This window comes from Dufourea novaeangliae, unplaced genomic scaffold (genome assembly GCF_001272555.1).
Source record: "Dufourea novaeangliae isolate 0120121106 unplaced genomic scaffold, ASM127255v1 scaffold376, whole genome shotgun sequence".
Classification (NCBI taxonomy): domain Eukaryota; kingdom Metazoa; phylum Arthropoda; class Insecta; order Hymenoptera; family Halictidae; genus Dufourea; species Dufourea novaeangliae.
In genome coordinates this window covers 587423-600908 of record NW_015374274.1, presented here as the reverse complement: position 1 = coordinate 600908, position 13486 = coordinate 587423, and the positions used below count along the sequence as shown (strand labels likewise).

The 13486-nt window shown below is 33.2% G+C and overlaps 1 protein-coding gene across 1 annotated transcript in view; it reads left to right on the top strand.

The window, feature by feature from the left end:
- Nucleotides 1-12989, top strand: part of LOC107192738 (calcium uptake protein 3, mitochondrial) — a 41968-nt gene extending 28979 nt beyond the window's left edge. Inside the window, exons 4-12 of the mRNA XM_015582063.1 lie at nucleotides 3984-4031; nucleotides 4131-4213; nucleotides 6377-6439; nucleotides 7726-7824; nucleotides 9103-9231; nucleotides 10401-10624; nucleotides 11757-11914; nucleotides 12006-12163; nucleotides 12921-12989. Of these exons, the coding sequence (XP_015437549.1) occupies nucleotides 3984-4031; nucleotides 4131-4213; nucleotides 6377-6439; nucleotides 7726-7824; nucleotides 9103-9231; nucleotides 10401-10624; nucleotides 11757-11914; nucleotides 12006-12163; nucleotides 12921-12989 (1031 nt within the window). The remainder of the gene's footprint in view (nucleotides 1-3983; nucleotides 4032-4130; nucleotides 4214-6376; nucleotides 6440-7725; nucleotides 7825-9102; nucleotides 9232-10400; nucleotides 10625-11756; nucleotides 11915-12005; nucleotides 12164-12920) is intronic.
- The last annotated feature ends 497 nt before the right edge of the window (nucleotides 12990-13486 follow it).

The window sequence follows — 13486 nt, the reverse complement described above, 5'->3', positions numbered from 1 at the left end:
CACGGTAACTTCGTCTTAAGTCAGAAAATTATCATTTTCGAATTTGCAGGTCTTAAAATTGTTAAATTAAGATGATTTTTACGTGAAAAGGTATTTCACGTAAAAATACCTGGAAGATAGCTGCAAAATCGAAAATGATCATTGTCTGACTTTGGAACAAAGTTACCCCTGACTGGAGTCAAAGTTAGCCCAACTTACGGTATATTAATTTTTTTATTGTTACTAGATATTTAACTGATATACTCTTTTTATTTTCCTACCAAAAAGTTTAGCCCATACACATGAAATTATTAGAGCTTCAATATGAAATATATACATATACTTTTGTGTTTAAGTAGTAATAAAATCACAATACCAAGGTTATACCATTGAATAATTTTGAATTAAGAATTGTTCACAAAAAGATACAGAAACTTAAACTTATGTAATTACAAAAAATATAGTTCAAATCGTAACATGGTCAATTTATGCAGGTGGCTGTAATAATTTGATCACTCGCTGTAAACGAAATTAACTTAAAAATATGAACAACCTCCCGCAAAAAAGAGAAACAGAAGAGAGAAAGACATCTCGAATTTGTCTGATGTTCGCCGACATCGTGCGTCGAATAGCTCCATCCGTGGCGGCTTAATCCGAAACGGCGTTGCTGACGAGAGAAACGTGTCGTCAGCAACGGTGCTCTCGCGTCGTTCGTTTCCTTCGACCCGGTTTCTTCGCTTTTCCCACTTCGTAAACTTTCCTCGGGCCCGTGAAACCGTTTTATGGAGTGCTTATAGCGCAATAAAATCGATTTGACGTCGGTCAGAAAGGGAAAGCACGCGAGGGTGGTGTGCACCGCCGAACGAAAATTTCGATAACTCCAGGATCTCCTACACGTAGGGTCCGCGGTTAAGACTCTGAATTATTGACCCGTTCTATCGGACCGCGAGAGAGATAGAGAGACAAAAGGGATGGCCGAAAAATGCCTAGGACTCTATGGGGCGTAACTAATATCGATCGTCACTACTTACTAACCGGTCTCTGTTGCAACTTGTCACGGTCAGAGTTAACGTGATTACCGAGAAAATTAATGCGGGACTTTGTCGTGGTTGCCGTCGTAAACAAAAACCGAGGAATCATGCATCAGTGGCGATACATCATTTTCGTTGTGAATGGATTTAATATTCTTGGGCTGATGTCAATTATTCAAAAGCCGGTTCTCGATTGATAATTGTTCGGTGTAATGGGTGTGTCTGGCAATGAAAATGAAATTTAATATACCCGGCATGCAGCTGATGAGAATTATCGTCGGATGTGTAGAATGATCTTTATCAGAGGGAAACGTGATTTCTACCGGTTTTAACTCTCGATCGATGGATTGTTTTATACGAGGTTCATAGCTCGGAATTCAAACTGCTTTTGATATTTTTACTAATTACTCCAGGCAGGACAAATTAGGGTATTTCCCTGTAAGACGTTTCTGGAGGGGAAGAGGGTTAAACCCAGCTAGCAAATTTAGCTCTGCCGTTCAAATGAGTTTCATGACACATCGATGGCTATCCAGAAAGAAACTCTAAATTTTTTAAATAGTAATTGATATTACAGTTTCTTTTTACTTGTAAATATAATACCGTGAGTCCTACATTGCCATGTTTTTATTGTGTTGAACCCTGCAACAGAATGTTGGATACATCCTTCAGTTTACGACCTTGCTGTATCTTGGTTCTTACTATGTACCCTCACGAGCAAACTCGGCTACCACTAAGGGAAAAAGTGATATAAGGGAAAGACCTCTTACCATTTGGTTCTGGAGTTACTGAAATTTATGCCAAATTAATATTCGGTTTAACATTTATTTCAGTATTTGAAATAAATTTATCAAGCGATAGGAGGCCTTTACTCCTACGTTACATTTTCCCCTAGTGGAAGCCGAGTTTGCTCATCGGTGTACACTCACGAGCAAACTCGGCTTCCACTAGGGGAAAAAGTGTCGTGGGAGAAAGGCCTTCTACCACTTGATACATTTATTTCAACTACTGATATAAATAATAATCCAATGTAAATTTGGCATGAATTTCAATAACTCCCTATACCAAGTAGTATGGGGCCCTTTTCCTACGTTACTTTTTCCCCTAGTGGAAGCCGAGTTTGCACGTCAGTGTACACGTGCAAACTCGGCTTCCTCTAGGGGGAAAAGTGATGTAAGGGAAAGATCTCCTACCACTTGGTCTCGGAGTTATTGAAAATTATGCGAAATTAACATTCGGTTTAACATTTATTTCAGTAGTTGAAATAAATTTATCAAGTGGAGGCAGGCCCTCCCCTTCGCCACTTTTTCCCCTAACGGAAGCCGAGTTTGCTCGTGAGGATACACTGACGTGCGCGGTGGATACCGCATCCAAACGAACCGCTAACTGATAAGTCAATACCTCCTTCAATAAGAAATTACGTTAGAATTTTTGTTTCATTATGTTTTCATATCTCTTCCCTAAAAAAGATATTATTATTATGAACTCATTATTATCAGTAGTGACAAGAAAGTGTAAACGAGACGTACAAATGAATAATATTTATTCTGTTTTAGCACATTTTTTTTCTACTGTTGTATGTATAGCACACATGTGATTTTAACATTAATATCGTAGTCAGCTAAGCCATTTCTTCGACAATTTGAAATCAAAAAACTTTTACTCGCCGTAATATTGGTCCCTGAAGACAAACTGTTTTAGACGCTCGTAATGCGCTGAAGACAGGGGGTCGGGGTGGGGCAGTGTTTTGTTTCAAACGATTAAAAATGTTCAGTTTCAAACGAACTAAAGTATTCGGTTTCAACGAAAAACGATCGTGACTTTGAAATAAGTGGCACGCGACTGGGTCCGAATGGACCTGGCCTCCGTCAGATGAGGCTTAATATTATTTTTATAAATTCATGTAAGTATTTTCTACTGCTGTACGACAGCAAGGTGGGATTTTATAAATACTTTTATAAACAGGTCAAAAGATTAACAGTCTATGAACATATACTTGTAACTGTCTACTTATTATGGGTCAACTTCCGAAAAGCACCTACTCCGGATGACCCTAACTTTGACATATGTTATTAAGATCCTCTCCTGAATAACTCTTAAAGGTTTATATCGCCGGTCATTGGTTATTAAAAAGTTATGAACAAAGAAAGATTGAAAAATGTACCGTAATTTTCCCAGAAATCTAAACTTTTGTATCGTAGTGTCTTTAAAAATTACTGGTCAAAGCATTATGCTGATCTGAGTTGGTTAGAGCTAGTTAAAATATAAAAAACTGTACTGTTGAAAGCATTATACTGATCGGAGTTAGAGCCAGTTAAAAAACAAACTGGTAGAATAAATACTTGCTTATTTCGTCGTTGAATTTCACCAAAAATCCGCGGTGATAATAATGATAACTTTTTCCTAACCAACTCTGAAATATTTTTGGAAGCATTATACGGATCGGAGTTGGTTAGAGACAGTTCAAACATTTTCTTGTTTATAACTTTTTAATAACCAAAGATCAACGGTTTTAAACCTTTTGAAGGTTACTCAGGAGGATCTTGATAACATGTGTCAAGATCAAGGTCATCGGGTACGGGTGCTTTTCGAAAGTTTACCCCTTACTATTTTCCATTATCTAATCACTTTGTTGGTTAAGGAGGTAACATTAACGAGAGAAACTGTCCACAAATATGGTGGGTCACGTCGTCGTAATTGACAAAAACATCCAAACAGCCAGAATGATTCACCAAGTCTATTAAGTTCATTAAATCGAGTTTAAGAGTAACAATCGATTAATCAAATGTCATAAAGATTGTAATATTTTAAATAACAAAGACAGGTGTTTCATAAATGTTAACATTAATTTCAAAATAAATAATTTTTTAAATTACTGGTATATACATAAATATAATATTTATGAAACACTTTTCTTTTACAAAGTACTCTAACAATATGGACACCAATAGTAATGATTCTTTTCGTTGTTTCTAGGAATTATTTCCTATACGGAATACTTGTTTCTCTTGTCCATTCTGATCAGTAAGTACTCATTAATTCCATCGTTCAACACATTAACAGAACGTGTGATTTTTGTTGCCGAAGTGACTCGAGACTTGACCGAGTGGAATTTTATTTCAGAACCTAAGACAGGTTTCCAAATAGCGTTTAACATGTTCGATACTGACGGAAATGAACGCGTGGACAAAACTGAATTCCTTGTGGTAAGACCATTGTTTCTCATACTTTTGCACGTATCAATTTTTTTTATAAAGTTTCAAGTCTGTTATTGATCATATGTAGTATATAGCATAATCCCATCTAATTGGGACAGAACAGCATAGAATTCGTTTTCTTTCTAAAACACGCAAAACCATTCATTAATCGTGACATGAGTACACGTTTGGGCTAATTTTAAATTAGAAAAAATATACAGTAATTTCAGAAGAGAATTATAATACAAAATAATACATTTTAAATAGTGTTTCAAATTCCGTACATCAAAAGAACTTTTGGGAAAAGTTAAAATCGTTAAACAGTTAAAATCGATAAAAGGTATTATTTGAAATAATTCTTTAATAAACTGTGAATTAAAATGCATCCATGGTGAAAATAAAGTACTATAATTTTACTTTAAAATCATATTTTATTGGAGACAATACCTAATATTAAACATGTATGTATCACCTTCACTTTAGAAGCGCCCAGGTGTACTAAAAAAAAAAGTAAAGTTTATTCCTTATACGCTTCGTATTCAATTTGATTTCATTTTTTCCACGCTGGTTATAATTATATCGCGCACGGTAATAACATTACCACTAGCTTTTAATGTATCGATGTAAATCGACTGCATGATTAACACTGCAGTTTCATGCTGGCTGAGTATGTCTGTTGTACGGTTACCCGTTTTATTTCAAACTATAAGAGGCGTGCAAGCAATTCGTTAATAGTGCATTTAACACTCATCATTTATCGTTAGATTGCGAATCTTTATGCAAATTAACGTTTTCAGAGATTAATTTACAAAAGCAGAAATTAAATAGAAAATTAAATTTCCCTTCAGTAAAATTTTCATAAAGGTGAAGATAATACATACAGAAATGTTATTCAATTTCATAAATTTTTCTCTTATTGTGTTCAAGATATTTTGATGTTATTAAATACAGATTATATATATTAATTAAAAGACCTGCTAAGCGTTCTCTAATATCTACATATGTATATGGTAAACTGCTTTAAATGAATTTTTGTTTTCAACAAAGTTTGTATGAATTTTTTTTTCAATGTCCATTAGTTTTGAAGATGTTAACATGAAATTATTAAAATGATAGATACAAATTTTGAATACCATCTATTGCTCAAAAATATCCAGACATTTCCTTATTTTTAACAGAAGTAATTTAAGTAATAAATAAAGGATATTACAATGATAGTACAGTTGTCTTCAGATTGTTTAATTTCTAAATTAGTAAACATAAAAAGGTCCTTCTGATTTAGAACAGAAATTCGATCAAAGATAATTAAAAAATTGATAGAAAAACTACTGAGAGTAGTTCGGAAAATGAGTTATTAAATGTTCAAAACCGGCAAATACGGTGGTGAATCGTGTATTTAATGTATATTTTATTTAAAAAATTGCTTATAGTTAGTACTTTACACACTTTATTAAAATTTATTATACTATGTACCTACTGACAAAGGAACTTTGGTAACCCGAAAATTCCGATTTTTTTAAAACTTCGTAGGTTTGTAGGGGCCACAGTAGAAATATCAGATAATTTTTTTTTAACGTTTCGTTCTTCATGGTGCACACACCCCTCGAAGGTTAATGTATCTTTTCCTAGTTTCCTGTATATTTTGAAAACTATAGTAAACCTTAAAATAATTGTTAAAATGAAAATTTAATGACTTTCTGTGCTCTGTACAACTTACAATGAAAGTGTGAACAATTTGTTGTTTAAATAAATAGGTAAGCAAATCAACACATAGAGTGCAGGATGCATAGATCGCAAGTATAGTATCCTTTAACACCACCTCTATCACTACAATTCTCGTGAAACCACTCTCCGCAGACATTGCACTGTATCCCATCTTCTTTCATTTTTTCTGGACACCATGATCCTTGATTGATCTTTTTAATCACCTACTTACGAACCTGACCGAAAATTCAAATTTTCGGGTCACCGAAGTTCCCTTGCGACTGTCCGAATATTTATGAGCGATAGTATAAATAAATACAACATGAGAAGAATGTGACTTTTGTCGATGATGCGTCAGCGAGAGTAAATGATAGGCTCGAGGAAGGGAAGATATTGTCCGACGAAGATGACTATGAGACGCAATGGCGTTTCCCAATTTCCTTCTGCTACGTTTTGTAATTTTCACAGATTCGACGACTGCTCGGTGGCACACTGAAGAATCGACACCTCGACGAAGAGACGAAACGTGCAGTGAGTTTTCGTATAATTCGTGACAAGAAAAAAACGAATCCAGTTTCGAGGCTGGCCACGATTAACGTCGCACCGATTCTTTCTAATCGCTTTGTCGGAAACCCGTAACGGCTATGCCTTTCGCGTCTAACGAAACTTAACAGCGTAATTCGCAATTCGCTTGACGGTGTAATCAATGTTACACCATTATTCACGTTGCTGTCCTTGCCCCTAAATAATCTACACTTTGACATTTAATTGATTCTGCTCGCAGAAATTAATCTGACCAGTTTGAACACAGCACTAACATTTCTACTATAATAATAAGAGTTACTTAATATTTAAATCAATCCCCTCGAATGTCTTCGAAACCGTTGATGATACTGATAAATGTTTCAGATAACAATTGAATAATTTCAAGGGGGCCATAATTTGGTGTGAGTAGTTTTTTTGTAAGTGGACGCGTAGAGGACATATGAAGGTCAAATTTGTTTTCTTCGATGAAAATATATATTTTTTAACTCATTAGTCGATGTAGCTCATCATTTCCTATAAAAAAGTATTAAGATACCTATGCCGAAACGTCGTTAGTTCAGGTGATATTTTAACTCCAAAATTGCAACATCTAACACCCCATTTTGAAAATCAACTTCAATTTTTTCTTTCAGCATAAATAGCTTAAGACTTCTTTATAGGAAATGACTAGCAGCATCGACTAGTGCATTAAAAAATGTGTAATTGCATTAAAAAAAATATATATGACCTTCATAATGTCCTCTACGAGTCCAACTATAAAAAAATACTTACATCAAATTATTTCCCTCCGAAACCATTCAACTTTTATCTGAAACATTTTTCTATATCATCAACAACGTCTAAGATAATAAACGAATGTTTATAAACACCCTGTATAATAAAAGAATGTTCGTACCAAACATTGAAATTATAAGTAGTAAAGCGGATAAATGAAAGTTTTCAATTATAAATGAAGATACTTATCTTCTTTTCTTTATCCTATATTTCTTGACAGGGGTCATATTTGTTTTTTATAAAAATTCGTTACAGTACGTTTACATTTATATTCTCCTTGTTGTTTCTGTTCTTCGTCTTTCTGTTCAGTTTGTCGCTTAGAATTGTTTTATTTTATATTGTGCCGTTTGTTCATTACTTTCATTTTCACTTTTGCTTTAACCTTACAAACATTTGAGAAGCTTACATTTTTTGTGTTACGCAAATTTTGATTTGGTTGATTTAGTACTTGTAGTTAATATCGTTCATAATTTCGATGATTTATTTGAATGTATTAGTTGAATACCATTATCACACCGAACCAGGAATTCATTGAAATACCGAAGCTTCGTAACGGTCAGGAGAAAAACGGAACAGAGATTGTCTCTAATTCTTACGTAAGTTTTACATGTACGAAAACGTTTGAGCATTTGTTTGTTGTTTCTTCTCCTTTTTTTAAAAAGTTTTTTCTTAGTTTTTATTTTGGCTTTTCAGTTTTATTACGATTTCAATTACTACGATTACTAATTTTTTCTAACCAATAACGAAAAATTGCTAGAAAATGAAACGAATAATTATTTCAGTAACATACTACTGTATGCGTACAATTAATATAAATAACACTCGCGAAATTATAATATTTTAATGTTTATGCGTCAATAATCTCAGTAATAATAATTCATTTAAATTTAAGAATAATCAAACTACCTATAAAAAATTAAACTTTCTTTTACTTGTAAATGATTTTCTTAATATGTAATATGAAAAGTAATACGGCGAAACATTGCATACGTTTTGTTTCATAAATATTAATTGTTCATCTTGTAATTTATAATGGGCATAATTAAAATCGCAGAGTTAACTATCTCGTTATACTGTATAGTTGCCATATTAATAGTTGATGCGTAGAACACATCAAAATTTGCACTTCATTGTATATTTTAAATATTTCATATAACAAGAATGTTTCATTATTTATTTCGGATATCGAAATTGATATGTGTCACCTGTTTAAGTATGGTACAATTGCGTTCAGATTAAATTCAGTATCTTAACATAAATTTCCAAACCAAAAGTACGGAATAATAAAATCGAAATACGTATCCACTTAAGCAAAAGACTAATATTTTCGCTTATTATATATGTAAATAAAATATTGTACTCGTTGATCAAATTCACAACGTCGAAAACAGAAATTATTAAAGAAATTTTGTATAATACAAATTCATTCTTAAGAGATTCTAAATAATATTATGAAACTAGGGATGGGTAAGTAAGAATTGATTTCGAAACACATTAACCTACTAGTCGAATGCTAGATTGCATCAAAATTAATTAATTAATTAAGTCCAGTTAATAGAAATGAATTCTAAGACGAAAATTTATTTATTCATAATCCAATAATTTTCTAATGGTGTGTGCAATTGCGTAGAGTGTACTTTTTGAAAGACTGTAATTTAAAAAAAAAAGTGATACGTGTGCCTTCATATTAATCGCTGCTGTGCTAACTTTCTTGCCATTTATTTCAGACTCATTAGCACTGGATGCTGAAATCATTGCTGCCATTTTGCCTCTCTATTATGCAAATCCACCTGTATGTTTTATTGTGAAGGTTCCACCCCCTTACCGAAAAGTTCATACCTCTGATCGCACTTTTTCTCTCTTGTCTCGCTCAGATGGAAAAGGTATTTAGCCACGCTTGGAGGGGCCGCCAAGGTACCGAAACCAAAGAAAACTTGGAGCATTTAACCGAAAGACAATCCACACCGGAGGAAATCCAAGTTCAATATATCGACGATGCACAGGTGCGTTTTAGATTAACTCTTAATCAATAATCCAGTACTTGTCCTTAATAGCTCTGCAATTAGAATTGAAATTTCAATTTTAAATACATATATTCCTCGTCTTTAATAACGGTGTTCGAACTGCCGAACATCATGTCTCTCTACAGGGTGTTAATAAAAATATGGAAGACTCTCAAGGTGAATTCTACATGCCAAACTAAGATGAAAATGTAGAATGATTAAATTGCATTCGAGGCTGCGTTTCATAGTTACTAATTATTAAAAATACGGGCGAAACACTCGAAAAATACGTCGAGTAGCGCGTTCTTCAACTGTTTCACGAGTTGGTTTCATTCATTGATTTCACTAAGTCAATAAATCTAGCTAAGTCAGTTGTAGCTAGTAGTATAACCCATTGTGTCAGACCTATTTTACGCGTATTTTGCTGATATTTAAAAAAATTAATAACTTGGAAACAAAGCCTTGAACGTAATTCCGTCATTCTTTATTTTCGAGTTAGTTTGTTATGTAAAATCTATCTTATGAAAGTGTCCCACATTTTTACCCTCTATAACACTGGTTAAGCTTCGGTTTCTTTGACAATACAAAAAAGAAAACAAAACATTATTCACTGTTATATTTAATAAATATTAAAGACACAAATTCAAATTATTCATTCATTCGTTCAAAATAAATTAGATGCAAGTGGATACACGCGTAAGACCTACCTTTGAGAATTACTATCAATCGGAGACATAGCATATGTGTTGTCACGACTTATTTTATGGCCTTTTTTTAATATTCTTGTGAATAAAGACGTGTTACCACATATTTTCATATTGATAACTGATAGTCAATGATGTAATATAACGTCTTTTCAAATCTGCAGCTGGTAACCGATAATATTCTGATTCATTTTCATATTCGTAACAATGATAATTTTAAAATACCCAATATATAAAAATTTAGTGTTCTTTTCATATCACTAGTGCTTGATAGCATTTGTTTAAACCAATTCTTTTTATTCTTATACGTATTTCAATGATAATATAGATGTTAGTTGAACAACGAAATATTGATTGATGTCAGTCAAAATCAAGAAATATAGAAACAAAGTTTTTGCTATCAATTTATAAATATACACTAAGCACAAATCCATTTATTACATATTGTGCATTTATGATTTACAGGGCCTGCAACGTCGACACGCCGTAGATACAAGCTTAATGATACATTTCTTTGGAAAGGATGGCAACGTTGAGCTGAAGTACGAAGACTTCAAGTGTTTCATGGAAAATCTACAGCAAGAAGTTCTGGAGCTCGAGTTCCATGAATATAGTAAAGGCCGAGACACCATCACTGAATTAGACTTTGCAAAAATATTGCTGCGATACACCTATTTCGACACTGACGAGTATGTTTTCCATCGCTAACTAATCAAAATACGCCCATTGAAATGGTGATTGATGGTAAAAACACGATTTTAAAGTTTTTGTAAGGCGCACATACTCTTACGAGCAAAGTCGGCTTCCACTAGGAAAAAAAGTGACGCGGAAGAAGGACCTGCTACCACTTGGTATTGGGAATTACTGAAATTTATGCCAAATTAACATACGATTTAACATTTATTTCAATAGCAAAAATAAATTTACGAAGTGGTAGGAGGCCCTTTTCCTACGCCACTTTTTCCCCTAGCGGAAGTCGAGTTTGCTTGAGAGGGTACATATAAAGTGTCTTACTTCTAGTGAACATCTGAATTGTTTCTACTAGTACTGACAGTAAAAAAAATGACTAACAGGAGTTTATATGGTTTGAGGACGAACATCTGGAGATTATAAAAAAAGTCTCCCTTGATCATCTCGAAGGTTATTTCAAGGTCATGAAAAGATTTCTTGCATATTACATTCTGTATTATTCCATAGAAACGGCTAACATGCGAGGAACAAATTGGTACCAATTAATTTTGGCCAGGAATAGAGAAATGATTCAATATTGATCTCTTACTGCTTAAGGCTATTTGAAGGTCATCGTGTCACAGGTTATTGAACACGTCTTAATGTCGATTACAACGCTGCATTATATAAAATAGGTATACGCCTTAAAACCGTATAAACTACTCTTAGTCACTTTTTCTTGTATTCAATACCAGTAGACAATTTAGACGTTCAGTATGAGACACCCTGTGTACTCAGCCAAAATCCATTTTTTGGGATTCTATGTCTAATTTCTGAATGATATTATATCACTTACTGTAGTTATAGTAAGCGTTTTTAAATGCTTTTATTAAAATAAAAACAATCTACTTTCATTTCTTATGAATTTTTTCCAACTTCATTGGAAGTTACTGGAATATGCTTTAAGAATAATTAAGAATCATGAAAAACTAACAAAACTCTCATATAACAAATACAAACAGTCAGTGATTACTATCAATCAAATTGTATTCAACAGCAAGATCAATTTTCCCCAAAATGAAGACGTTCAATGATTTTTAAACTATATGTATCAGTTTCCCATTCAATATTCCATAAATTTGGTGTTTGTAGATACGACAAGTATTTGGACCGCATACTACAAAACGCAGAACTTCAAATCGGCATCACATTTGAGGAGTTCCGACGTTTTTATCAATTCTTGAATAATATCGACGACTTCTCAATAGCTATGCGAATGTACACTTTGGCAGACTACCCAATTTCCAAAGGTTTGAAAAGCTAATCCTTCCTCAAGAAATCTATGAACTTGAAAGCAGTTCAGCTAAAATATCTAAGTAACAAATTTGATTTATGTTCCAGATGAATTTCAACGCGCCGTCAAGATATGTACAGGTAGTGTGCTCTCAGATCACCTAATAGACACGGTATTCGTGCTATTCGACGAAGATGGCGACGGCCAGTTATCCTACAAAGAGTTTATCGCAATAATGAAAGATCGACTTCATCGAGGTTTTAAGGTATTAAGAGAAATAAGAAATACTCAAGTGATACACACGAATCACTTGACTCGCGTTATTCTTATGTTCATCTAATTGTTGGGTTGGTAGAAAATACATGGCGGTGGAGAATCTTAAAACTAGTATTGTTACCACTATAATCGTAAAATTTGTAGAATTCCATGACTTATGAAAGATTAGACTTTTGTAATAGACAGCACTTTGAGCCATGTTTATAAACCATATAGCATTATAATAGTACAAATATGAATAGCATATTATTCTCCGTTAATCTAAATCTCTTGTTTTCGTTTAATGAATATTTCAATGGCATATGCATATTGTGAACACGTTAATTACCGCTACCATTTGAATTTTACTTACAGCTAAGCAAGTTTAGAGAGAATATTATGTTAGATTACATCATTAACTGGCATAAAAGAATTTACTAACACATTTTCATCAGTCAGGCAGAATTACGTATTCTTGTTATATTCTTTATTAGAAGCTGTCATATTTTTACAGATACTTTCAACTTCCGATGAAATTTTAGATCAAAATGTTGAGCACATTATTAGCTGCTGTAATTTTTATAAAAGTAAATTTTAGGTTGAAATGCAAAAACTTGCATTACCGATTAAATAAAGTTGTAGGTGGTAATATAGTGTTCCTTTTCACCAATTACCATTTCGAATACTTAGAAGTCTTCACGTCACTTAATTTTATTCTTTTTTATTATATTATTTTTATAACGTATACTTGTTATCATATTTTACAGTCGCAACAACGACGCGAAGGTTTTCAAGCGTTTACTAGCTGCGTGAAACAAGAAATGAAGTCTCGTTAATAAGGCCTAAATTAAGATGGAAAATGTACAAAACGGATACATACAGCATTGTAAAACAAAGTGTCAATGGGACCTCGGTCCTCTGTCATGTCCTAGTCCTATTAATCTTATTGTGATGCCCACAGTTACCATTGCATTAAACATAGAACACAAGCTCTCTACCTCTACTTAATGCTCACTTGTGTTGTTGCCTTTTTATAAGAGCGTAATTATTATGCCATAACATGTTTACGTGTTACGAGTTACAAGTTAGTCTTGATAAGTACCTATATACAGACAGCGTTTACGCCAAGTGTTCCACTTTGTTATACGTTACTTAGACATTTATTATTTTATTAATGATATAGAGGATACTATTTATTGCATTTTACAAATATACATTGTTCCTATTCGTCGAATTAAATATGTAATAGCACAGAAACTTTACCGCTTTAATCTAATGAAGTAGTCTGTAGTAGCTACGCATAATCGAAAAAAGATTGTGACTATATACTGTT